General features: G+C 52.5%; 1 protein-coding gene and 1 pseudogene across 1 annotated transcript in view; one reads left to right on the forward strand and one right to left on the reverse strand.

Moving 5' to 3' along the window:
* The window catches only part of YIPF1 (Yip1 domain family member 1), a 57,109-nt gene extending 35,712 nt beyond the window's left edge, over positions 1–21,397 (reverse strand). Inside the window, exons 1-5 of the mRNA XM_004588690.3 lie at positions 21,285–21,397; positions 20,453–20,532; positions 11,664–11,824; positions 9,134–9,214; positions 8,849–8,936 (exon numbers count right to left, since the gene is read on the reverse strand). Coding sequence (XP_004588747.2) covers positions 8,849–8,936; positions 9,134–9,214; positions 11,664–11,824; positions 20,453–20,483 — 361 coding nt within the window. The 5' untranslated portion in view covers positions 20,484–20,532; positions 21,285–21,397. The remainder of the gene's footprint in view (positions 1–8,848; positions 8,937–9,133; positions 9,215–11,663; positions 11,825–20,452; positions 20,533–21,284) is intronic.
* Positions 17,784–19,162, forward strand: LOC101524106 (pre-mRNA-splicing factor RBM22-like; annotated as a pseudogene).
* Positions 21,398–27,198: the final 5,801 nt, after the last annotated feature.

Genomic DNA, 27,198 nt, shown 5'->3' on the forward strand with positions numbered 1-27,198 from the left:
CCCCACTCCAGCCCCTGGCATGGCGGCTCAGAGGCGTTCCCAACCCGCTTCTCAGGGTCCTGGGACAACCTTCCCGCCCAGAAGGAGGCCATCAGACCAGGACCCCGGCAAATCGGAAAGCTGCCCGAGAGCCTCGCACCCCATGTACCTGCGCAGGTGGTGGAAAGCTTGGCTGTGTTAGGCTGGAATCGTGGCAGGGACCCTCGCACCCGGGCCGCATGGCGGCCCTTGGCCAAGCTGCTTGGGCCCCCGCCTGGATCGTGCTAGCTAGCTCCTCCCCCACTCCAGCCCCTGGCATGGCGGCTCAGAGGCATTCCCAACCCGCTTCTCAGGGTCCTGGGACAACCTTCCCGCCCAGAAGGAGGCCATCAGACCAGGACCCCGGCAAATCGGAAAGCTGCCCGAGAGCCTCGCACCCCATGTACCTGCGCAGGTGGTGGAAAGCTTGGCTGTGTTAGGCTGGAATCGTGGCAGGGACCCTCGCACCCGGGCCGCATGGCGGCCCTTGGCCAAGCTGCTTGGGCCCCCGCCTGGATCGTGCTAGCTAGCTCCTCCCCCACTCCAGCCCCTGGCATGGCGGCTCAGAGGCGTTCCCAACCCGCTTCTCAGGGTCCTGGGACAACCTTCCCGCCCAGAAGGAGGCCATCAGACCAGGACCCCGGCAAATCGGAATGCTGCCCGAGAGCCTCGCACCCCATGTACCTGCGCAGGTGGTGGAAAGCTTGGCTGTGTTAGGCTGGAATCGTGGCAGGGACCCTCGCACCCGGGCCGCATGGCGGCCCTTGGCCAAGCTGCTTGGGCCCCCGCCTGGATCGTGCTAGCTAGCTCCTCCCCCACTCCAGCCCCTGGCATGGCGGCTCAGAGGCGTTCCCAACCCGCTTCTCAGGGTCCTGGGACAACCTTCCCGCCCAGAAGGAGGCCATCAGACCAGGACCCCGGCAAATCGGAAAGCTGCCCGAGAGCCTCGCACCCCATGTACCTGCGCAGGTGGTGGAAAGCTTGGCTGTGTTAGGCTGGAATCGTGGCAGGGACCCTCGCACCCGGGCCGCATGGCGGCCCTTGGCCAAGCTGCTTGGGCCCCCGCCTGGATCGTGCTAGCTAGCTCCTCCCCCACTCCAGCCCCTGGCATGGCGGCTCAGAGGCGTTCCCAACCCGCTTCTCAGGGTCCTGGGACAACCTTCCCGCCCAGAAGGAGGCCATCAGACCAGGACCCCGGCAAATCGGAAAGCTGCCCGAGAGCCTCGCACCCCATGTACCTGCGCAGGTGGTGGAAAGCTTGGCTGTGTTAGGCTGGAATCGTGGCAGGGACCCTCGCACCCGGGCCGCATGGCGGCCCTTGGCCAAGCTGCTTGGGCCCCCGCCTGGATCGTGCTAGCTAGCTCCTCCCCCACTCCAGCCCCTGGCATGGCGGCTCAGAGGCGTTCCCAACCCGCTTCTCAGGGTCCTGGGACAACCTTCCCGCCCAGAAGGAGGCCATCAGACCAGGACCCCGGCAAATCGGAAAGCTGCCCGAGAGCCTCGCACCCCATGTACCTGCGCAGGTGGTGGAAAGCTTGGCTGTGTTAGGCTGGAATCGTGGCAGGGACCCTCGCACCCGGGCCGCATGGCGGCCCTTGGCCAAGCTGCTTGGGCCCCCGCCTGGATCGTGCTAGCTAGCTCCTCCCCCACTCCAGCCCCTGGCATGGCGGCTCAGAGGCGTTCCCAACCCGCTTCTCAGGGTCCTGGGACAACCTTCCCGCCCAGAAGGAGGCCATCAGACCAGGACCCCGGCAAATCGGAATGCTGCCCGAGAGCCTCGCACCCCATGTACCTGCGCAGGTGGTGGAAAGCTTGGCTGTGTTAGGCTGGAATCGTGGCAGGGACCCTCGCACCCGGGCCGCATGGCGGCCCTTGGCCAAGCTGCTTGGGCCCCCGCCTGGATCGTGCTAGCTAGCTCCTCCCCCACTCCAGCCCCTGGCATGGCGGCTCAGAGGCGTTCCCAACCCGCTTCTCAGGGTCCTGGGACAACCTTCCCGCCCAGAAGGAGGCCATCAGACCAGGACCCCGGCAAATCGGAATGCTGCCCGAGAGCCTCGCACCCCATGTACCTGCGCAGGTGGTGGAAAGCTTGGCTGTGTTAGGCTGGAATCGTGGCAGGGACCCTCGCACCCGGGCCGCATGGTGGCCCTTGGCCAAGCTGCTTGGGCCCCCGCCTGGATCGTGCTAGCTAGCTCCTCCCCCACTCCAGCCCCTGGCATGGCGGCTCAGAGGCGTTCCCAACCCGCTTCTCAGGGTCCTGGGACAACCTTCCCGCCCAGAAGGAGGCCATCAGACCAGGACCCCGGCAAATCGGAATGCTGCCCGAGAGCCTCGCACCCCATGTACCTGCGCAGGTGGTGGAAAGCTTGGCTGTGTTAGGCTGGAATCGTGGCAGGGACCCTCGCACCCGGGCCGCATGGCGGCCCTTGGCCAAGCTGCTTGGGCCCCCGCCTGGATCGTGCTAGCTAGCTCCTCCCCCACTCCAGCCCCTGGCATGGCGGCTCAGAGGCGTTCCCAACCCGCTTCTCAGGGTCCTGGGACAACCTTCCCGCCCAGAAGGAGGCCATCAGACCAGGACCCCGGCAAATCGGAATGCTGCCCGAGAGCCTCGCACCCCATGTACCTGCGCAGGTGGTGGAAAGCTTGGCTGTGTTAGGCTGGAATCGTGGCAGGGACCCTCGCACCCGGGCCGCATGGCGGCCCTTGGCCAAGCTGCTTGGGCCCCCGCCTGGATCGTGCTAGCTAGCTCCTCCCCCACTCCAGCCCCTGGCATGGCGGCTCAGAGGCGTTCCCAACCCGCTTCTCAGGGTCCTGGGACAACCTTCCCGCCCAGAAGGAGGCCATCAGACCAGGACCCCGGCAAATCGGAAAGCTGCCCGAGAGCCTCGCACCCCATGTACCTGCGCAGGTGGTGGAAAGCTTGGCTGTGTTAGGCTGGAATCGTGGCAGGGACCCTCGCACCCGGGCCGCATGGCGGCCCTTGGCCAAGCTGCTTGGGCCCCCGCCTGGATCGTGCTAGCTAGCTCCTCCCCCACTCCAGCCCCTGGCATGGCGGCTCAGAGGCGTTCCCAACCCGCTTCTCAGGGTCCTGGGACAACCTTCCCGCCCAGAAGGAGGCCATCAGACCAGGACCCCGGCAAATCGGAAAGCTGCCCGAGAGCCTCGCACCCCATGTACCTGCGCAGGTGGTGGAAAGCTTGGCTGTGTTAGGCTGGAATCGTGGCAGGGACCCTCGCACCCGGGCCGCATGGCGGCCCTTGGCCAAGCTGCTTGGGCCCCCGCCTGGATCGTGCTAGCTAGCTCCTCCCCCACTCCAGCCCCTGGCATGGCGGCTCAGAGGCGTTCCCAACCCGCTTCTCAGGGTCCTGGGACAACCTTCCCGCCCAGAAGGAGGCCATCAGACCAGGACCCCGGCAAATCGGAAAGCTGCCCGAGAGCCTCGCACCCCATGTACCTGCGCAGGTGGTGGAAAGCTTGGCTGTGTTAGGCTGGAATCGTGGCAGGGACCCTCGCACCCGGGCCGCATGGCGGCCCTTGGCCAAGCTGCTTGGGCCCCCGCCTGGATCGTGCTAGCTAGCTCCTCCCCCACTCCAGCCCCTGGCATGGCGGCTCAGAGGCGTTCCCAACCCGCTTCTCAGGGTCCTGGGACAACCTTCCCGCCCAGAAGGAGGCCATCAGACCAGGACCCCGGCAAATCGGAATGCTGCCCGAGAGCCTCGCACCCCATGTACCTGCGCAGGTGGTGGAAAGCTTGGCTGTGTTAGGCTGGAATCGTGGCAGGGACCCTCGCACCCGGGCCGCATGGCGGCCCTTGGCCAAGCTGCTTGGGCCCCCGCCTGGATCGTGCTAGCTAGCTCCTCCCCCACTCCAGCCCCTGGCATGGCGGCTCAGAGGCGTTCCCAACCCGCTTCTCAGGGTCCTGGGACAACCTTCCCGCCCAGAAGGAGGCCATCAGACCAGGACCCCGGCAAATCGGAATGCTGCCCGAGAGCCTCGCACCCCATGTACCTGCGCAGGTGGTGGAAAGCTTGGCTGTGTTAGGCTGGAATCGTGGCAGGGACCCTCGCACCCGGGCCGCATGGCGGCCCTTGGCCAAGCTGCTTGGGCCCCCGCCTGGATCGTGCTAGCTAGCTCCTCCCCCACTCCAGCCCCTGGCATGGCGGCTCAGAGGCGTTCCCAACCCGCTTCTCAGGGTCCTGGGACAACCTTCCCGCCCAGAAGGAGGCCATCAGACCAGGACCCCGGCAAATCGGAATGCTGCCCGAGAGCCTCGCACCCCATGTACCTGCGCAGGTGGTGGAAAGCTTGGCTGTGTTAGGCTGGAATCGTGGCAGGGACCCTCGCACCCGGGCCGCATGGCGGCCCTTGGCCAAGCTGCTTGGGCCCCCGCCTGGATCGTGCTAGCTAGCTCCTCCCCCACTCCAGCCCCTGGCATGGCGGCTCAGAGGCGTTCCCAACCCGCTTCTCAGGGTCCTGGGACAACCTTCCCGCCCAGAAGGAGGCCATCAGACCAGGACCCCGGCAAATCGGAAAGCTGCCCGAGAGCCTCGCACCCCATGTACCTGCGCAGGTGGTGGAAAGCTTGGCTGTGTTAGGCTGGAATCGTGGCAGGGACCCTCGCACCCGGGCCGCATGGCGGCCCTTGGCCAAGCTGCTTGGGCCCCCGCCTGGATTGTGCTAGCTAGCTCCTCCCCCACTCCAGCCCGTATGTCTGACTTTGTAATAAAAATAAAATAAATCTTTTTCTGGGCCCAGTGTGGTGGTCTTGCAGCTAAAGTCCTCACCTTGAATGCCCCGGGATCCCATATGGGCGCCGGTTCTAATCCTAGTGGCCCCACTTCCCATCCAGCTCCCTGCTTGTGGCCTGGGAGAGCAGTCAAGGACAGACCAAAGCCTTAGAACCCTGCACCCGAGTGGGAGACCTGGAGGAGGTTCCTGGCTCCTGGCTTCAGATTAGCACAGCACTGGCTATTGTGCTCACTTGGGGAGTGAATCATCAGACAGAAAAATCTTCCTCTCTGTATATCTGACTTCGCAATAAAAATAAAATAAATCTTTTAAAAACTAAAAATAAAATAAATCTTTTTTTAAAAAAATCTAATTGCAAGTTTTCACAGATAAAGTGATATTGCAGCTCGGGTCTGCAGAAGAGCAGGGAGGGGCCTGCCAAGTGATGTGAGGCAGGGTGTGGGTGGGGGCTCTGAGGGAGACAAGCAGGCTGGGAAGAGAAAACAGTGTGAGAAGAGATGCAGAAGCCCAGGCCAAGGAAGTCTGAGGTCGCAGATGAACAGAGATGGAAAGAGCTAGAGTGAGAGCAGCACCCTGCTGGCAGGTGGTAATTCATCCTGAGGCCAACAGCACAGCTGTGCTGATTTACACACTGGGCCAGAACTCCCTAGGCGCCCCCATCCTAAGCAATGGAACTATCCTGGTGCAGGAGCAGCTGGTGAGGAGACCTGCAGGTGGCCTGACAGGTGCTCACACTTGCCCACCCACGCTCCCTGCCTCCAAATCAGTAACTCACCTTCAGGCAGAAGCAAGAAAATGCTCCCAATCCTTAGCATGCTTTTCCCCTTGGCTGCCACGACAGGTCTCCCATTCAGAGCCCTTCTGTGAACTCCCCCCACAGCCTACCACCAAATCCCAACTGTGCCAAATACAAAAGCCCACCATGACTTGGGCTCTGTCCCCTCTCTGACACCCCACAAGAGGCCTGGACTCCAGAGACAGCACCCACCCCACCCCAGGACCAGCCCGTGGCTCCACACCCTCCTTCTCTTTTCTTCCTCTGCCCCTTTTTCTTCCTAATTCCTCCTCTCAGTAGAGGGTGGAGATGGACAGGAGCCTTAATTTAGTTTGCATCTGTTACTGAAACCTCCTATTATACATTTTGTATTATGAGATAGTTCTAATGGGCTTGCATTGTGGTATAGTGGGTTAAGCTGTCACCTGTAATGCCAGCATCCCATATGTGTACTTGTTCAAGTCCCCACTGCTCCACTTTCCAAGCAGCTCCCTGATAATGTGTCTGGGAATGCAGGAGAAAATGGTGTGAGAAAAGAATGAAAGAATAAATGAGAAAGAAAGAAAGAAAGGAAGGAAAGAAGGAAGGAAGGAAGGAAGGAAGAAAAAAAGAGAGGAAGGAAGAAAAGATGGGAGGAAGGAAGGGAGAGAGGAAGGAAGAAAGAAGCCTAACATAATGAAAAAGCAGGGGCAGGGGTTGGGGCAGAGCAAGTTTAGCCATGGCCTGCAACACAAACATCCCACGTGAATGCTGGTTCAAATTCTGGCTACTCCACTTTCCAGTGCAGCTCCCTGTTACTGCACTTGCGAAAGCAGCAGAATACTGTTCACTTCCTTGAACTCTGCCACTTGTGTGGGAGACTCAGCTCCAGGGACCAGCCTAGCCCAGCTCCTTCCATGGGATCACCCAGGGAGTGAGTCAGTGGACAAATCTGTTCTGCACGCAACTCTGCCTTTCAAATAAAGAAAGAAATCTCTTTTTTAAGATTTATTTATTTTTATTGGAAGGCAGATCAGATTTAAAGAGAGAAGGAGACTCTTTTTCTCTAAAAAGATCTTCCATCCACTGATTCACTCCCTAAATTGTTGCAACACCCAGAGCTGAGCTGATCCAAAGCCAAGAGTCAGGAGCCAGGAGCTTCTTTTGGGTTTCACACTGGGTGCAGGGTCCCAAGGCTCTGGGCCAACCTACACTGTTCCCCAGGCCACAAGTAGGGAGCTGGATGGGAAGTGAAGCAGCTGGGGCATGAACCAGCCCCGTATGGGATCCTGAAGTTTACGGAGGAAGATTTAGCCATTGAGCCATTGAACTGGCCCTAACTAAAGAAATCTTAAAAAAAAAAAAAAAAAAAAAAAAAAAAAAAAAGATAACAACCCCTCCCGCTATGCACCCAAAAAAACCCAAAAGTTTTCAAGTCCACCCACTTATACAAATATTTCATGTCCTTCCTGTATGGTTTTTTTTGGTTGTTTAATTACTTATCTGAGAGTCAGAGAGACAGAGAAAGAGTGTTCAGCTGCTGGCTCATCTCCCAGTGTCCACAACAGCCAGTGTTGGAAGCAGAAGCCAGGTTTCCCACATGGAGTGACAAAACACTTGAACCATCACCATGCCTCCCCGGGTAGGACCCTGGCATCCCAGCTGGAGCCGGGAAAACAATACAGACCCTCTGAGTTGGCACCCGTGTGTCACCCATTAGGCTAGAAGCCTGCTCTCCCTCTCTGCTTCGAACATTTCATCTTAGCAGTGGTCACTAGCAACTTCACATACTCACTCGCCTTGTCCATCGCTAAGCTCAGTAGATTGTAAGCTGCCAAGGGGCAGGTGTTCTTGTCTGTCTGATTCCCTGCAATGTCTGTTGCATGAACTGAATGAGTGAGCAAAGCCAAGACAGCTTGCTTAGGTTGGTAAAATGGCGGCCACCCATATCTTGCATTAGTTGTATTTCCCTGATGAGAGGCAAGGCTAAGCATCCTGATATAGACCTGTTGGCCGTTTGGGTTTAGAAAATCAGGTAGTATGGAATCTATCAGAGCTTATCTCCATGCTCAGCACACCTAAGGTGTTCAACAGGTGTCAGCCTTTGCTCTTCTACCCCCAGGGCTGTGTGCTCTGGCCTTGCTTGAAATCCTCAGCCTCTACCACAGGGCTTAGCACAAAGTAGAGCCCTCAATTAAAGGGCAGTGTTGTGACACAGAAGGTTAAGCTGCTACTTGCAATGCTAACAAAGTGGTTCCAGTGCTGGCTACTCTACAGATAGCAAATGATGGCCCATGTACTTGGATCCCCATCACCACACGATAGACCTAGATGCAGCTTCTGACTCCTGGTCTCAGCCTGACCCCATCCTGGCTATTGTGGTCTCTTGGGGGAGTGAACTAGCAGATGGAAGAACTCTCTGTCCCCTTTAGTCTGTCATTTTTTTATTTTTCAATAAATTAAAAAAAAATTTAATATCTGCTTGGTGCCAAGTCCTTTGCCTGGTACCACAGACATGGTACCAGCTCAGCCCAAGCCACTGTGCCACAACACCCACTGTTTCCCTTCTTTTTTGAAATCACTGAGACATGCACACACAGACAGCAAGCACTCAGACAGAGTCACATCAACAGCTGAAGCATACACACCCAGGTACTCCAACACAGCACACAGGTGACTCACCCACCAGACCCTACACCCACCCCAACCATAGTCTTGTAGGAGCTCGATCATGTCATGATTGGCACATGGTAGCATCTCACGCATCCTTCACTTCTTTTCATCAACAAATAGAATGGTGGTTGAATGTCCTTGAAGATTGGGCATACCTAGCCATGAACTTTGCAGAGCTTCAGCTGCCTCACTTGAAAAGCAGGGCTATTCCCTGAGGGGCTGCCCCAAGAATGCACCAGCACCTAGCACACCCGGGTACCAAAGAAACACTGCACAAGAACGCCTGCTATGGTTAGCTTTCTCCTCCCTCAAATACGCAAGGTCAAAGCTGTTGGGCTCTTGCCTCCGGCGCTCCGGCTGGGTCTCCAGTCTTTTCTCAACCAGCACAAAGGTTGAGGATACCGCCTTCCCACAACCCTATGCACTATTCCCAATTCAGACTCCGGGTGCCTATGACCAAATGCCAGGAGAGTCAGTTCAATTGAAGACACTGCTGGAACACAGCAATCAAGGGGAAAGTGTGAAATTGCCTCCTGTGGTCCCCAGCCCCCTACCAAATCCCCTGTAAATTAAAGCCACCAATCCTCATATTCTCCACTCTTCAGGCAGCCCAAACATCTCCTGGCCTTCAGTGGCAGCAGGCAACACACATACCATAGAGATCAGGGTTGCTGCGGATGTATAACCTCACAAAGTTTTTTCCAGGAATCGGCAACAGAGACCCTTTAATTCTGTCGAAGACCTAGAAAACATGGTAGTCCACGTTAGGCTTTTTCTTTTGTTTGAGGAATGTAATAAATTCAACCACTGCCAAATTCCACAATGCTAACCATCCCTTCTGTCTGACCACTTCCGGTACACAAAGCCACTCACTGCATCTGAGCACTGCGGAACCAGCTCAGCTACCCAAAAAAGCCAGGGCTCTGCAACTCTACAAACCTGGTACGTGTCCACGTCGAAGAAGGTTTGGTAGTATTCAAACGTCCAGAAGGGGGAGCTCTTCTTCTGTCCAGCAAGTAACTGCAAGCGGTTAAAACACAAAACAAAAACAGTGAACCGAGAGGCAATCTCCTAACTGCAGAGAGAAGAGGATGGAGGGAACTAATGGCAAATAAAAATGTCCCACACACCTGCATCCAAAGACCAACACCCAACCCAGCTACACACAGGAACGAACACATCACATCAGCAGGCTTCAAATCCTGGGCCCCCTGCTATGGGGAGAATTCAGTGAACCCCGAGGCTCTTCTCAGGCCCATATTCCCCTACCTAAAAAGGATGGCTAGGGCCGGTATTGAGCCTGGGATGCTGGTATCCCCTCTGAGTGCAGTTAGGGTCCCAGCTGCTCCACTTCGGATCCAGCTTCCTGCTCACGTGTCCGGGAAAGCAACAGAAGATGGCCAAGTGCTTGGGTCCCTGCCACCCATGCGGGAGATGCAGATGAAACTCCTGACTTCAGAGGGGCCCAACTCGTACTGCTACGGCCATTTGGGGAGAAAAGCAGAGGAAGAATTCTTGGCCTTGCCCACGCTGTCTGTAACTCTGCCTTTCAATAAACATATCCATCTTTAAAAAAAAGAGAGAGAGAGAGAGAGCAGAGAATGGCCCAAGTGCCTGGGCCCCTGCCTCCCATGTCAGAGACCGGGATGGGATTCCTGGCTCCTGGCTTCAGCCTGGCCCAGCCCTCGCCACTGGAGCCACCAGGAGAATGAAGCAGAAGATGTCTGTCTCCTCCTCAGTGACAGGCTCAGGTGGGAGTGTCTGACTCAAGCATTGCAGGTGCACCGGGTTCTGGGCAGTCAGTCATGATTCAATTCATCAAACAGCAGCAGAAACAGCTTTTCTGAGACCCAGCAATGTACACACAGAAGGCCCCTCCTCCCGAGCCTGTTACTCTGAACCCCACGCAGGCCCACACCTGCTCTCCTTGGAGTCCTCCCCAGCCCAGCCCTGGCACAGGCAACCCTGCTCCTCATCTGTCTCAGGCGTTCTGGACTCTGGTACATGTTCTTGCCCAGCCACAGGCTTCTGCACCTTACCTATCTTTGTGCCTGGTCTTATTGTTTAAACTCTTTCAACAGCTTCCAGTAGTCAAAACACAGTGCATCCTTGCGGCGAAACCTGGCCCACTGGGAAGCCTCATCTCTTGTCTCGGCCTACATTTTGCTTCCAATTTAGGTGAAGATGGGAAGTATTCCTGGGCGTTGGTGCTGTGGTATTGTGGGTTAAACCACTACCTGCCATGCTGGAATCCCATGAGCACAAGTTTGAGTATCAGGTGCTCCATTTCCAATCCAGTGCCCTACAAATGCTCCTGGGAAGACTGCAGAGGATAGTCCAGGTTCTCGGGCCGTCCCACCCACGTGGGAGACTCAGGGAATTCCAGGTTCCTGGCTTCAGCTTGGCCTAGCCCCAGTTGTTTGCAGCCATCTGAAGAGTGGCCCAATGGGAGGAAGACCTTTCTCTCAATCTCTTTTTCTATAAACTCTGCCTGTCAAATAAACAAGTAAATTTTTTAAGGCAGTGTTGGTGGTATTCCTATCTGTGTCACACAATTTCATGCCTCTGTGACTTCAACAACAAAGTTCTCTTTGCTAAGGTCACTCTTCACCCTGAGCCCCCTCCATCTCCTCCCACCGCCCTGACGCTCCCCTCCGCCATGCCCCTCTGCCAGTGCCCATGGCACACATCATAAGGAGGCACATGTCTGTTTCCCCTGAAAGGCAGAGGCTTGGTGTCAGTCTCTGCTGCCACCGCCTGGCACTGTATTGGACATATGGTAGGTGATGAGCAAATGCATAAACAGGTTGGTTTTTTTTAGAAGATTTATTTATTTTTATTGCAAAGTCAGATATACAGAGAGGAAGAGAGACAGAGAGGAAGATCTTTTGTCTGATGATTCACTCCCCAAGTGGCCCCCATGGCCAGAGCTGTACTGGTCCGAAGCCAGGAGCCTGGAGCCTCTTCTGGGTCTCCTACATAGGTGCAGGGTCCCAAAGCTTTTCAGGTCATCCTCGACTGCTTTCCCAGGCCACAATCAGGGAGCTGGATGGGAAGTGGCGCTGCCAGGATTAGAACCAGCGCCCATATGGGATCCTGGTGCATACAAGGTAAGGACTTTCGCTGCTGGGCTACTGTGCTGGGCCCCATGAACAAGTTTTAAAACATATTCATGCCAAAGTGCCTATTCAAGTCCAGGCTGCTCTGCTTCGGCCCTAGCTCCCTGCTAATATACCCAGAAAGGCAGCAATGGACGGCCCAAGTGCTTGGCCCCAAACCACCCACAAGGGACCTGGATAAAGTTCCTGGCTCCTGGCTGCAGTCTGGCCCAGCCCCAGCTGTTGTGGCCATTTAGGGAGTGAACCAGTGGATGGAAGATTCTGCCTCTTCCTCCTTCTCTGCCACTTTGTCTTTTCAAATAAACAAATCTTTCAGAAAGAGGGAAAAAAGTTCAAACACAAGTTCCAACCTCAGTTTTGTCAGAGTCATCATTTCCCAGTAACTCGTCGTCCTCTTCTCTCCCCAGGCCTCCCGGGGGTCCTGGATGATCTTCTGGGGTCTCAGCAGGCTCTTTAACACTTGGGGCACCAGCAGGGCGTGCTGCTAGAGAAGCAGTGGCATCACCAAATTCTGGAAGGAATTAGAGCACAAAGCCTTAGGGGGACTCCCCTGCATCAGAAATGTTCTGCTGTCAAGTTCAACACAAGCTGTCCAACTCAGCTCCGTGTGGACCCCCTCTGACACGGGCCGCAAAAGGCTTCGAAAAAAAGCCCCTTCTAGAAATCAACCCCACACAGAAAGAACTGCAAAACCACAAGAAAATGGATTTTAGTCCTGAATCAGCTCCTTTCTAACCATGTGAGCCCAAATAAGCAACGTTCTTCATAAACCTCAGTGTGACCACCTGTAAAATGGAGAGGCCAGTTAGGTCAAAGAACTTGGGGAGAATGAGGAATTTTATCTAAATAGAATCCTTAGCACAGAATCTGGCTCAACCAAAACCTCTCTCCTGATTTAGTGCAAAAAAAAAAAAATCAAAAATTTAATTATTTTTCAAAATTTATTTTTATTTATTTGAAAACCAGAGTTACAGAGAGAGAGACAGAGGTCTTCCATCTGCTGGTTTGTTCTCCAAGTGGCCACAAGAGCTGGACCAGGAGCCTGGAGCTTCACCCAGGTTTCCCACTTGAGTGCAGGGGCCCATGGACTAGGGCCATCCTTTGCTGCATTAGCAGGGAGCTGGGTGGAAAGTAGAGCAGCTAGGACTCAAACTGGTGCCTATATGGGATGTTGGCCCTGCAGATGACAGCTTGATTAGCTATGTCACAATACTGGCCCCAGCTAAAAAATTTGTAATGGAACTTACTTTTTTTCCCGGTGAATTCTATGAAACCACTATATAAAATTTAAGAACAAAAATGAAAGTGGGAGTAATAAACTAAAAATCCTTCTGGATCCCACCACACGGAAGCAAACACTTTTCATATTTTTGCTCTATTTTGCTTTCTTTACAGAGCGAGACTTGTGCGCAGGACACTCTATCATTCATTCAACAAATGCTTTCCGCATGCCCACAGGATGTCCCGCATTGCTCTGAGAGGTGATCACACTACCAAAAAGCATTTTGTGATCTGCTGGGGATTACCTAGGGGAAAAATGTCTTCTGGTTGAATCAGCGTTTGGAATACACAAGGAATGTGGGTGTGTGGGAAGCTGTGGGTTACCTACCAATATAATTAGCAGGTCAAGCAGTACAGACACTTGCAAGGCTCTGGAACCATACTGCAGCACCACTTTCTAAAAGGACCTTGCTGATTGACATGCCCCAGTAATGAGCATCAGCACCCTCCACGTAGTGTAGCTGCATTTGTGCAAAGCTCAGGAGCCAGGAGCTCTCACAGCACTAAGTTCACCCTGTCTCAGCTACAGGGAGAAAACCAAAGTGACTACGTAACAGTTACGCAAGCCTCAGCTTCCAGCATAAAGTGCTGTGGTCCCAAGCTCCAGAGCTCCATGACCTCAGCCAAATCACTCCCCTCCTCCCTTTCTGTTTCTTCATGTATAAACTGTGGGTAATTCCTATCTCAGAGATATTTGTAAGAATGATAAATATTTTGGGGGGCCGGTGTGGTAGTATACAGGCTAGTCCTCAACCTGCAGTGCTGGTATCCCCTAGGGCGCTAGTTTGAGTCCTGACAACTCCACTTCCCATCCAGCTCCCTGCTAATGGCATGGGAAAACAGCAAAGAATGGCCCAAGGCCTTGGGCTCCTGCATCCATGTGGGAGACTTGGAGGAAGTTCGTGGCTTCTAGCTTTGGTCTGGTCCAGTTCTGGCCATTATAGCCATTTGGCAAATGAACCAGGAGATGAATGATCTCTGTCTCTCCCTCTCTCTCTGTACTCTGACTTTTACATATTGTTATAGCCACCATTTATTAACTGGAAAAGGCACTGACTTTTCAAAAGATGGGCATGACTTTGCTAGAGAGAATCAGAGCAGGGAAGATCCACTCAAATTGCATATCCCCAAAGTGGCAGCTGACCGGTGGGATGCACATGCCAGAGCAAAGACAGGGCCACACTGCTGTGGTCCGGGTTTGGGTCAAATATTTATTCCTTGATTTCTGCCTCTTACTTAAATGGCATTTCAAGTATAGGCACCAACATGACATAAACAAGTGATAAGGTTTATTGAGAGTAAGGACTACAGATATACATGGCCCGTGTTCATGGAGAGTGAGCCAGGAAGGAAAACAGTAACATAGAGATGGCTATGTTCCATCCTCAGAGTCTATCCACAGGCAGCAAGAGAGCAAGGGAGTGTGCGAGCAAAGTGCTTGAGAGATGAAAAGAGCAAGCCCCTCCCCAGCATGGGCTTTTAAGAGGACTTGAGAGGGCCCGGCGCCGTGGCCTAGCGGCTAAAGTCCTCTCCCTGAACTCACTGGGATCCCAGATGGGCGCCGGTTCTAATCCTGGCAGCTCCACATCCCATCCAGCTCCCTGCTGGTGGCCTGGGAAAGCAGTCGAGGAAGGCCCAATGCTTTGGGTTCCTGCTCCCACGTGGGAGACCCGGAAGGAAGTTCCTGGCTCCTGGCTTTGAATAGGCGCAGCACTGGCCGTTGCGGTCACTTGGGGAGTCAATCATCGGAAGGAAGATCTTCCTCTCTATTTCTCCTCCTCTCTGTATATCTGACTTTGTAATAAAAATAAATAAATAAATCTTAAAAAAAAAAAGAGGACTTAAGAGAGGGGTGGTTACGCAATAGCACAACACCATCCCTACTTAAGTCCCACGTAATAATGGGTACACGTCCTTTGACACACAGATGGACAAAAAGAATTATACAAGCAGGGGAGGTGTGGCTTCCAAACTAGCAACTCGTGAACTGGTTGCCTACCAAGTCCATATCAACATGAGAAGTAAGCTCAGAGGAAGCCAAGACCTTGTCCAGCAGAGGGGTTTAGGAAAGGCTTCGAGGGATGAGGCCACCTCAGAAGCACAGCCAGAGATGCTGAGGACAGCATCTCATGCCAAGGGGCCATGCCAGAGGAACTGCGAATGGCACATCATGGTGACTCTGCACTAGCTGGATGCTCTTGCCCACTTCTGACCCTTGAGGGCAAAGAAGGGTTCTGTCTTCTGCCAGCCACCCTCTCTGCTTCTGCATCCTGGCTTACCCAAAGCTACCCTGTGCCACCATTCCTCTCCTACCATGATCCTGGCAGCCACAGGCTCCTGAACTCCACCTTCTTCATGCGACAGCACCGTTCCTCCATGGGGAAGCTTCCTGTGACACCACGCATCGCTGACAATCCCGCACCACTGCTGCTTCCTCCTCCACAAGCCTCGCTTTGTGCCAGCCTCCCTCACCTGTCACCCAGAACACAGGACTGTCTTCCATCCCTTGCAGCACATGGCCTTGTGCCTCAAGGATTCTACAGGTGGGGTTCTCTGCCCTTGAACTTTCTCCCACTACACTCCCAGACAGGATGAAGTGACATGGTTCAGCGCTGTGGCATAGTGGATTAAATTACTACCTACAACAGCAATGTCCCCTAAGGGTGTTGATTTGAGACCCGGATGTTCCATTTATGATTCATCTCTCTGCTTATGTCTTGGGAAAGCAGCAGGTGATGGTCCAAGTGTTTGGGCCTCTGAATGCATGTGCAAAGACCCAAAAGAAGCTCCTGACTTCGGACTGCCCCAGTTCCTACTGTTGCAACCATTTGAGGAGTAAACCAACAGATGGAAGATTTTCTCTCTCTCTCTCTCCCCCAACCCCATTCCTCTCTTTCTCCCTCTTTCTGTGTCACTCTGTCTTTCAAATAAACAAATCTTTAAAAAGAAAAAAAGGAGCCTGACATGGTAGCCTAGCAGCTAAAGTCCTCACCTTGTACATGCCAGGATCACATATGGGCACCGGTTCTACATCCAGCTGTCCCACTTGCCATCCTGCACCCTGCTTGTGGCCTGGGAAGGCAGCTGAGGACAACCCAAAGTTTTGGACACTGCACCCACATGGGAGACCCAGAAGAGACTCCGGGCTCCTGAATTCAGATCAGCGCAGCTCCTGCAGTTGCAGCCACTTGGGGAGGTATTCCTCTCTGTCTCTCCTTCTCTCTGGGTATCTGCCTTTCCAATAAAAATAATAAAATAATTTTTTTTAAAAAAAGGATGAAGTACAGAAGAACACAGCAAGGCAGCAAGCATTGTGTTTATAAGTAGGACTGTCCCAATGAGAAACAGCAAGTGCCACGAGCTGCACGTGTGCAGTGAACGTGGCATGTAAGAGGAGCACGAGCCTGTGCAGCTAGGACAGGGAAAGGACAGGAGCAGCGGAATTGAAATCTTGGGTAGTGGGAGCAGGACTATGTGGGGCCTCCATAGTGAGGTGGGAACTGGCAGAAGATTCTGGAACAATAGCAATCAAACTTGGCTTTCAAAGGATTATTCAAGAGTGCAGTGCGATGGCTCAGTAGCTAGATCCTTGCCTTGCATGCGCCGGGATCCCATATGGGTGCCAATTTGTGTCCCGTCCCAGCTGTTCCTGCTTCCCATCCAGCTCCCTGCTTGTGGCCTGGGAAAGCAGTCGAAGATGGCCCAAAGCCTTGGAACTCTGCACCCACATGGGAGACCCAGAAGAAGCTCCTGGCTCCTGGCTTCAGATCGGCTCAGCTTTAGTGTTGTGACCACTTGGGGAGTAAATCAGTGGACTGAAGATCCTCCTCTCCTTTTCTCTATAAATTTGCCTTTCCAACAAAATAGATAAATAAATCTTAAACAAACAAACAAAAAAGCAGAGCTACTGACCATCAGTGCACTCGTATGACTATTGGCTTAAAGCACCAAGTTTGCCTGTGAACAGGCACTTGAAAGCAGATAGACCAACAGAGACCCCCAATGAAAGAGGTAAGTGGGAACATGGACCGATCGGAATCAGTGCAGTACATAGCCTTTTAGGTGTAACTTTTTAGTGGAAAGTGGAGTAGAAGTAACTAGACAGCAATAGAGGCTATATGTATGCATAACCCTTGCCTCCATAACGTGGCTGAAAACAAAACTAAAACTAATAAGAAGAATAAAAGTTGCCAGGTTAAATATATATAAGATTTCCCAGATTTTTCCAGTGAGGAAGACAAGGATGAGATAGAAGAAAGACGGTTAACAACCACCCTGTGCCACCTTACCCTTAAATCTGATCAATGACATTCCTGAGTGTTGGATAGTCCCTGGAGACCTCATGAATTATACTTGCCCCAATTACACTTAGTCAAGAAAATAATCAGCCTACATATGAAGGTTTAAATTGTAATGCCATCACAGCTTTTAAAAAGGTTTGTGTGTCCCATGGACCCACTTGTTTGTATGTGTGGGAATACTTCAATGGTTGGAGCTGTGAAGCAAACTAGATCCCCTATGATTTTGAGGTAATAGTGAAACTAGGGCTTCCTCCTTCTCAATATTTACAAAGGGAAATGTGAAGCAGTGATATGGCTAAGGAAAAACTGCAATCCTTAGGACAAGCATGGCGACAACTCCCTGAGGGTGGTGCTCTTACGGTGGTCGGAGAGAGGCAATGCACTACAGAGCAGCAAACACAACTGCCTCAAGCTGCGCTCACCCATGTCCTGGATGCAATGCTGTGCACCTGGCAAAAAAATGACATTGGGGCTGAATCTGCAGGCAGTTAGGGTCTCTGGTCCCTGGTGAAGCTGCCTTTGTAAACTATAAAATCCTGTTTCTCCCCCATTTCTTGCCCTTCCAAGAACATGTTCTCCCTAGTTTCATCCCTCAGTCCTAGTTTATGAAACAGAAGCGGATCTGGAGGACAGTTGATTGGATCTGTAGGACAAAAAAGATACTTTCAAGCAAGGGTGTGGCGACAACTGATGGGATCTATAGACAGGCTTATGGGAACTCCAATACATCAATTGATATGTAAATTCCAGAAAGGCTCTTCTGTGAGCCTCTGTCTATAAAAGCCTGATGCTGCTAGCAAACGTACATGACTTTAGTCTCCAGGCATCAGATCCATCACTGCCAGACAGTGAACAGGGACTGGAAAGCAGATCGAAAGTGCGACTAAGATGGCGACCTCTCTGGGTCCCAACACCTACAACAGGCAGAACTGGGAGGATGCAGACTTCCCTATTCTGTGCCAGACGTGTCTGGGAGAATATCCGAATGACCAAAGAAAAGTATGGAAAGGAATGCAAAATCTGTGCCAGGCCCTTCACAGTGTTTCACTGGTGTCCTGGGGTCGCATGCTTTCAAGAAGACTGAGGTGTGCCAGACCTGCAGTGTACTGAAGAATGTCTGTCAGACCTGCCTCCCAGACCTCGAGTATGGCCTGCCCACCCAGGTTCGTGATGCAGGGCTGTCTTAAAGATGACATGCCAAAGAATGATGTCAACAAAGAATACTACACACAGAATATGCAGAGAGAAATTTCTAACTGATGGGACACGGCCTGTTGGCATGCCAGGGAAGGCCACCTCCACCAGTGACATGCTGCTCAAACTGGCCCAGACCACCCCTTACTTCAAAAGGAATCGGCCCCACATCTTTTCCTTCTGGGTCAGAGGAGAGTGTCAAAGAGCAGAGGAATGTCCTGACAGGCATGAGAAGCCTACAGATCTAAATGATCCCCTTGCTGATCAGAAGAGTAAAGACCAATATTACGGAATCAATGACCCTGCAGCAGATAAGCTCCTCAAGCGGGCTTCAACCCCGCCCTGCCTGACCCTCCAGAGGACAAGACCATCACCACCCTCTGTGTGGGTGGTCTAGGCGATAGCATTACAGAGACAGAGCTAAGAAACCACTTCTGCCAGTTTGGAGAGCTCTGGACCATCACTGTCGTGCAGCGAGCAGCATGCCTTAACCCAGTTCACCACACGGCAAGCTGCAGAAGCGGCTGCGCCAAAGTCCTTTCATAAACTGATTGTCAATGGCTGCAGACTCAACATCAAGTGGAGAAGATGGCAAGCAGCCAGAGGAAAAGAAGAGGAGAAAGATGGAACCACAGAACCTGGGATCAAGCCGGAACCTGTACTGGAACTGCCGGGAGCTCTTCCTCCTCCTCCTCCTGCAGAAGCCTCTGCCAATGAATTCAACCGGCCCCCAAGTGGTACTCCAGTTGTGGTGGATCGCACTGCTACCACCCCCAGGCTGTGGACAACCCATGTTCCACCCATGTTTCATGAGGGCCCCAGGATCAATCCACTATCCTTCCCAGACCCCCAGAGGATGGGCGCCCTTGCCGGCAAACACAGCAGCCCCTAGCACATTCTCAACACCATGGAAAGGGTGCTTACAAATCCCAGTAAATGAATCTTAGAATAAATACATTTTCCTTCCTTTAAATAAATAAATAAATAAATAAATAAGGCTGACTCTAGCTATACAGTACAGAGTGAGAGTAGAAGGGAGGAACCAGGAAGCCCAGAAGGAAGATAAGGACCCAAACTGAGAGACCAAAGATGAAGGTGACCTTAGATCACCCAGCCGCAGTGGCAGAGGCGGGACAGTCAGACAGGACATGTGGCAACAGTAAAAGCGCCTCTTGGGATGCTAGCCCCCCACATTGCAGCGCCTGTAGCATGGGGATCCCCGACCCTCTTTCTGACTCTGGCTTCCTATTGGTGCATACCTTCAGGAGGCAGCTCCATCACCGTATGGGAGACCACAAGGAGCTCCAAGGTCCTGGCCTCGGTCTGGCCCGGCCCTGGCTCGGCCCTGGCTACTGTAGGCATTTGGAGTGGGCAACCCATGGATGGAAGATCTCTGTGTCTTTGCCTTTCATGTAAATAATAAATTATTTTTTAAAAAAATTAAAGAGAAGGTATGGTGCTGTAGCCTAGTAGCTAAAGTCTTTGCCTTGCATACACCAAGATCCCATAGTTCCCTGCTTGTGGCCTGGGAAAGCAGTCGAGGATGGCCCAAAGCCTTGGGACTCTATACTTGCATGACAGACCCGGAATATCTGCCTTTCCAATAAAAATAAATAAATCTTTTTAAAAATGTTCTTATTTATTTAAAATGCAGAAGGAGGAAGAGATCTTCCAACTGCTGGTTCACAACAGTCACATTTGGGGTCAGGTGGATGCCAGCAGCCAGAAACTCCATCCAGGTCTCCCACAGGTGCAGCAGGGACCCAAGCATTTGGGCCATCCCGGGCTCATCAGCAGGGAGCTGGAAGGGACACAGAGCAGCTGGAACTCCAACCAGCACTCCAACGTGGGATGCTGGCACAGCAAGTGATAGCTTAGCCTGTTGCACCTGTTGGCTTCCTTTGGGCCCCCTTACTCATCTCACCTTGAGAACCGCAAGTGTCTGTCTGTGTTCCCACTCATGTGACACCTGCAGTTCAGCAACAGAATGGCCTGATTATACTTCATCACGTTCTTCTCCACATTGTTGTCTACCCTACCAGTGTGCACACCTACCTTTGTAACCTCCACCATCTAATACCACAGCTAATGCCAGGCAGACATTCACGTGGTGGCCAATGTTTGTTGAACTTATAAAGAACTCTATAAACATCCGGAATCGCTGTGCCACACTGACAACGACTAACTGAGAAGGTCACTCAGTAGAACAAACAGCCGGAGCCTTGACGGGACAGGGACACCTAGGTGTGGCCTAGTCCTTGCAATGGAGCTCCTTACTGAGGGAGGCGGTACAGCAAAGCCACTGCTGGAGGGAGAGGAGGCAGGCATGCGGTGACCATAAGTGGAGACCCCAACCCATGTACCTTCAAACTGCAAGTCATCCACGGCTGCCATTCAGCAAGCAGGCCTTCTCCCAAGTGGGACGAAGGGACTCTGCAGGCGTCTAAAAGGAAAAACAGAAGCAGACTTAAAGTAACAGCAAAGCACCTGCCAGCAAGCCCTGTTTCAGCATGAGAAACGCTGCTGTTTTTGCAGTGGGGTCTGATGGGTTGAGTGAAAGATAACCCTTAAACATCAGGCAATGCAAAAACTGTTCCTAAGCAACAAATCCTGGAGGTCCAAAGGTTACAGCCAGGGGCTTCCGTCTGTGGCACCAGCATTACATCAGCTGCCGGTTCGAGTCCCAGCTGTTCCATTTCTGATCCAGTTCCCTGTTTACAGCTTGGGAAAGCATCAGAGTGTGGCCCAAGTCCTTGGGCCCCTGCAACCAAAGATTCCATCCAATCTCATGCTGTGTGGACGCTGAGGAATAGGTGCAGACTGGAGAGATGACAAGGGCAGCTAGTTCAGCCTGGCCAATGGGTCTGGGCACAGGCTCTGGGGCTCAGACAGACCCTGGGTTTGATTCCCAAGTCTGCGGCTTCTCTGTAGGGCATGCACTTGGCGAGGCCTCAGTCTCCCTCGTCTGCACAACGGGTTCGTCAGGATATCTGGAAGAAGAGCGGGGTCACTAAATTCGAGTGTGTAAGGCCCTAGAAGCTGGAGCCGGCACAATGAGGTGAGGTTGGAGTGACTGTGATCTCCCCAGCCTGGGACACCGCGGGACGAAGCACTGTGTCATCGGGAAGGAGCTGGGCCGCAGCGGCCGGAGCGAACGGCAGACCCCAATCCCTAGCGCAGCCCCGGCCGCCTCACCTCGCGGTGCTCGGCGTCCAGCCTGTCCCGGGAAGAATCGGCCCAGAGCTGCTCCGCCCGGGTCAGGTGCAGCAGAGGAGCCGGAAGCCGGAGATCCGGGGTGGGGCGAGTCCTCCTCCTCCTCCTCCTTCTCCGGACAGAGCCCCGCCTTGTTAAAGAGGCCGCCGCACCCGGAGAAGAGGTCCCCCGCCGCCCCTCCCGAGGCCGAGGTCTGAGGGCGATGCGCGCAGCGGGCGCCGCGGGATGCCCAGCACGCAGTCTCCTCTCTGGGTTTTTGCCTCTGTTCTTCAGGCCGGCTTGGAGAGAAAAAAACAGGCTCCCGTGTCACTGGCCCATGGGAGCGTGAGCAGTAGGGGACACGGGTGCTGGAGCCCAGGGAGTCGGGCAGGGGCGCCGCAGGGCCGGACAAGGTCTGTGCAGTTGTACTCGGGCCGGGCAGGCTCTGTGCACTTGTACTCGACTCCTGCATCCCACCCTCCAGGGCGAGGAGTGAGGTGGTGGGGGCGGCAGGGGTGGCCTTGGCTTCCTTTGGGCCCCGTGGCATCTTACGGCTACCTGGAAAGCTGCAAGCGGCGGGTAAACCACGGGGGCACTGCGCCCCGGGTGCTGCCGGCACCATTGCTGCTCTGGTCCCCTGGGGTTGCTTCTGGTCGCCAGCATTCCGCCCAGGGCTCAGGCACTCAGCGGCTGCTCCCCAAAGACCAATTACAGGGAACAGGCTCTAGCCAGCAGGACAGGCAGAACCTGTACCCTTCCTCCCGCCAGCTGGCTAGGCGTTACATCGACCCATAATTAATGTAAATAAATACGTTGTTCGTGCGGGTGCCGTGGGCAGGTAAAGCCTCCATCTGCGTGCGGCATCCTATATGGGCACCGGTTCGAGTCCCAGTTGTTCCACTTCTGATCCAACTCCCTGCTAATATGCCTGGGAAAGAAGCAGAAGTTGATGCAAGACTTTGGACCCGGGCACCCACATGGGAGACCTGGGAAAGAGTTTCTGCTTCAGACCAGCCCAGATCCAGCCGTTGTGGCCATTGGGGGAAGCAAACCAGAAGATGGAAGATTTTCTGTGTCTGTCTGCCTTTTAAGTAAATAAATAAAAATGGAATCAATCTACAAACATACATTAACTGGATAAAATAAGCTATATTAACAAGAGGAAGTAATATACAAAACCTCACTGCTTAAATGTATTCCTGTTTCTCACTCTCATATCTGTTCTCAGGGTCGTTGAGCACCTTGTACAATCCCACCCACACAATGACTTCCCATGGGGAGCTTAAATCATCAAAGGTGAAATTACTTCCACTATAGAAAGCAGCAAATGCCACGTAGCTGGGGTGGTTTAGTGTCATGTGTTGAAGGGCCAGAATGCTACCGTTGGTCAGCTCTGTGGGCCATACAGGCTGGTGTGGCATCTCCAGGCTGCTATTGTAGCACACAGGCAGACCCAGGCAGAAGTGGAAGTGAACAGGGAGGTGTCAGCCAATCCCACTTGATTTGCAAAACTAGGCGAAGGACCAGGACTGGCCCAGCCAGCCACGGATTAACAGCCCCTCGCGTATCAGATCTGAGATGGTGATGGAGAAAATGTTCCTAGTGCAAACACAATGTAAAAAGCCTGTGCTGCATCTGAAATGCAAATATTATGAATATCACCGAAAAATGGAGCTGCATTCCTGGAGTATTCACAAATAAACTGCTTGTGTCAGGAACAAATGAGTGGAATTTTGACAAATTTCTCCCCTTTTTTCCACTTTTCACTTATTCCTTACCATAAAGCAAAACAACCAATATTCAAGTTCAAATTGTTGGTCAATTGCAAACACCAGTGAGTGGCAGAAACAAGCATTTAGCCCAAATCAATGAAAGAAAATGTTGAAAATCGATTGGCTTTGGGCCTGACACAGTAGCCTAGCAGCTAAAGTCCTCGCCTTGCATGTGCTGGGATCCCATATGGGCACTGGTTCTAATCCCGGTTGCCCCGCTTCCCATCCAGCTCCCTGCTTGCAGCCTGAGAAAGTGGTTGAGGACGGCCTAAAGCCTTGGGACCCTGCACCCATATGGGAGACCCGGAAGAAGCTCCAGGATCCTGGTTCACCCTTGGGGAGCGAATCAACAGACAGAAGATCTTCCAATCTGTCTCTCCTCCTCTCTGTATATCTGAGTTTCCAATAAAAATAAAAACTTTAAAAGAAAAAAAAACCAAGAAGGCACCTGCAATTACCAGACAGGTGCCTGCAGACCATGCCTGTCTGCCCTCCCACTGCCCCGACTTGACTACCCCAAACAAAACACGAATGTGTTGGCTTGAGAGATAGCTATAATATTCCTTGGATTTTTTTCTACTTTTCTGTTGTGTTTACACTTTTCAAGTTTTTTTTTTTTAATGTATCTTTTTATTGGAAAGGGAGAAGGAGAGACAGAGAAAGATCTTCCTTCTGCTGGTTCACTCAATTGGCCATAATACACAGAGATGAGCTGATCCAAAGCTAGGAGTCATGAGCTTCCTCTGTATCCCCCACATGGGTTTAGGAGTCCAACTGTTGGGCCATCCTCTGCTGCTGCCCAGGCTGTAAGCAGCAAGCTGAATCAGGAGCAGCTGGAACTATGAGCATATGGGATGCTGGTGTTTGCAGGTTGAACCATTGTGTCAACCCCAAGTCTGTCTGTCTGTCTTTCTTTCTTTCTTTCTTTATTTTAAAGATTTATTTATTTTATTACAAAGTCAGATATACAGAAAAGAGGAGAGACAGAGAGGAAGATCTTCTGTCCGATGATTCACTCCCCAAGTGAGCCGCAATGGCCGGTGCGCGTCTATCCGAAGCCAGGAACCAGGAACCTCCTCCAGGTCTCCCATGCGGGTGCAGTGTCCCAAAGCTTTGGGCCGTCCTCAACTGCTTTCCCAGGCCACAAGCAGGGAGCTGGATGGGAAGTGGAGCTGCCGGGATTAGAACTGGCACCCATATGGGATCCCGGGGTCGTTCAAGGCGAGGGCTTTAGCCGCTAGGTCATGCCGCTGGGCCCTTTATTTATTTTTTTAAAGACTTATTTATGTAAGAGAGAGAGAAAGAGAATCTATTTGCTCACCAGCCAAATGCCCATAAAACTCTCTGCCTGCTTGGGAGCTAAGAACTCCTTCTAGGTCTCCCAGAAACCCCATTATACCTCCCTTTATACCTCCCAGGGTCTGTGTTAGCAGCAAGCTGAGTTAGAAGCCAGAGCTGGGCATCAAGTGCAGGTTGGGACATGAATATCTTAACTGGCATTTTAAGTGCAAGGCCAAATGTTCATCCCTCAAAGCCTTATTTTACTTTATAATACAGAATAACTGTGTTTTATTTCTTTATTTTTATTTGATTTAAAAGAATCAGCCTTGAAAGATCTTCCATTGACTGTTTCATTCCCCAAATGCCTGCAACAGCCAGAGCCAGGCCAGGTGAAAGCCAGTAGCTTGGGGCTCAATCTGGGCCTCCCATATGGCTGACTGGGCCCCAGGTACTGCTGCCTTGCCAGGGTGTGCATTAACAGGAAGCCAGTTCACAAGCAGAGTAGTGGAGTCTTTTTTTTTTTTTTTTTAAAGATTTATTTATTTTATTACAAAGTCAGATATACAGAGAGGAGGAGAGACAGACAGAAAGATCTTCCGTCCAATGATTTACTCCCCAAGTGAGCCGCAATGGCCGGTGCGCGCTGATCCGAACCCAGGAACCAGGAACCTCTTCCGGGTCTCCCACGCGGGTGCAGGGTCCTAAGACTTTGGGCCGTCCTTGATTGCTTTCCCAGGCCACAGGCAGGGAGCTGGATGGGAAGTGGAGCTGCCGGGATTAGAACCAGCGTCCATATGTGATCCCGGGCGTTCAAGGTGAGGACTTTTAGCTGCTAGGCCACGCCGCCGGGCCCAGAGTAGTGGAGTCTTGAAGCAGGCATGCTAACAGGATGCAGGTTAACGCAGGAGTCACTTAGGCTAAGCAAATGGAGTCACTTAAGCTAATTGGGATTCTGAGGTCTTTCAGTGGATTGAGTAATTGGTCTCCTGCCATCGACACAGGAAACCTGGGTTGAGTTGCTAACAACCAGCTTTGGCCCTGGCCCAGCCTGGTCATTGTGGCATTTAGGGAGTGAACCAGCAGATGGCTCTCTCTCTGTCACACACACACACACACACACACACACACACACACACACACACACACACACACACACACACACACACACAGTCTTTCTGTGTGTACCCAACCAACCTCTAGCCCTGCCCCAGTCCCACCTTTGTCTCCCAGATAAACTAATTAAATGTTTAAATAAATAACACATCAAAGAAGAAATCTCAAGAGAAATGATTTTTGAAACTAGGTGGGCACTTGGTATAGCAGGTAAGACTCCATCTGGGAAGCCTGCACTGAAGTAAGACTCAGCTCTGCTGCACATCCAACTCTCTGCTAAGGTGTGCTCGGGGAGGCAGGAGGGAATGGCTCAACTGCACAGGTCACTGCTACCCATGTAGAAGACTTCAATGGAATTCTGGATTCCTGATTTTGGCCTGGCCCAGCCTCAACAGTTACAGGCATTTGGGAAAAAAAAAAACCAACTAGCAAATGGAAGATGTGTGCCTAATTTCTGTCTCTCTCTCAGTTTTTCAGATATAAATAAATAACTTAATTCATAAACTTTTATATATTTTTTAAAGATTTATTTATGTTATTGGAAAGGCAGATGTACAGAGAGGAGGAGATACAGAGAGGAAGATCTTCCATCCGATGATTCACTCCCCAACGGCTGGTGTTGCGCCAATCCAAAGCCAGGAGCCAGGAACTTCCCTCCGGGTCTGCCACAAAAGTTTGGGCCGTTCTCAACTGCTTTCCCAGGCCACAAGCAGGGAGCTGGATGGGAAGTGGAGCGGCAGGGATTAGAACCGGTGCCCATATGGGATCCCAGCACGTTCAAGGCAAGGACCTTAACCATTACTCTATTGCGCCCTAATTCATGAACATTTATATGCAGAGGCCAATGACCCAGAATAGTCAACATTATGATAAAGGAGAACAAGATTAAAGCACATAACCTGCGTGACTTCAAGACATGTTATGAAGCTGCAGTCATCAAGACAGTGTGGTCCTGGGGATAGACACACTTATCAATATAACTACAATGTCACACAAGCATAAGTTTCACTGCCTTACAACTCTTGTGTGTTCCACTGACCTATTCCTCTCAGCTTTCCTCTCCAAATCCGGGACTCTGCAATAGCTCTTTTAAGAGAGTCTCTTTATGCGGCTGGAGTGGGGGAGGAGCTAGAAGGATCCGGGCGGAGGCCTGAGCGTCTCAAACCTCGGGCAGCCATGCTGCCCCGGGTGCTCAGGTGCCCTGCCACAAGTCCAGCCTAGCACAGCCAGGCTTACCACCACGTACGTAAGTACGTGGGGTGAGCCGCTCGCGGGCGGCCAGTGCGCCATTTGGCACCAGGCTGCGCCTGCTGGCCGCCCGGCCAGGAAATTCTGGAATTTGATTCCTTTGATATGCTACAGGAGTCACTCCATTCTGAACCCACAGTTCTCTGAGAATGTGTATTAGTCCTTAAGAGTCTCAATGGCAGTAAATCTTCCTCTGAAGAACCTGTAGTCACTTTATAGTGCAGATTACCAACACCAGTCCCTTCAAAAGCAAAATTCTGGGCTTGTCCAGCAGGATACCCCATTACGTGATAGGAGGAGGGATCAACAGAGTGGTCACAGAAGGCAAGACTATGACATTGTCTGGCATTTGAGAACCATACTCGGGGCTAGAATGTGTCAGGTATGTGTGGACCAATCCCTGTGCAAACTCTGACCCCACTGGATGGTTTAGAAGGGCCGGTGGAGTCTATGCAGGAGGCATGACAGTCTATGGGGCGTGCTGGGCTGACCCAGAGCAACCT

This window comes from Ochotona princeps, chromosome 2 (assembly GCF_030435755.1).
Source record: "Ochotona princeps isolate mOchPri1 chromosome 2, mOchPri1.hap1, whole genome shotgun sequence".
Taxonomy (NCBI): Eukaryota; Metazoa; Chordata; class Mammalia; order Lagomorpha; family Ochotonidae; genus Ochotona; species Ochotona princeps.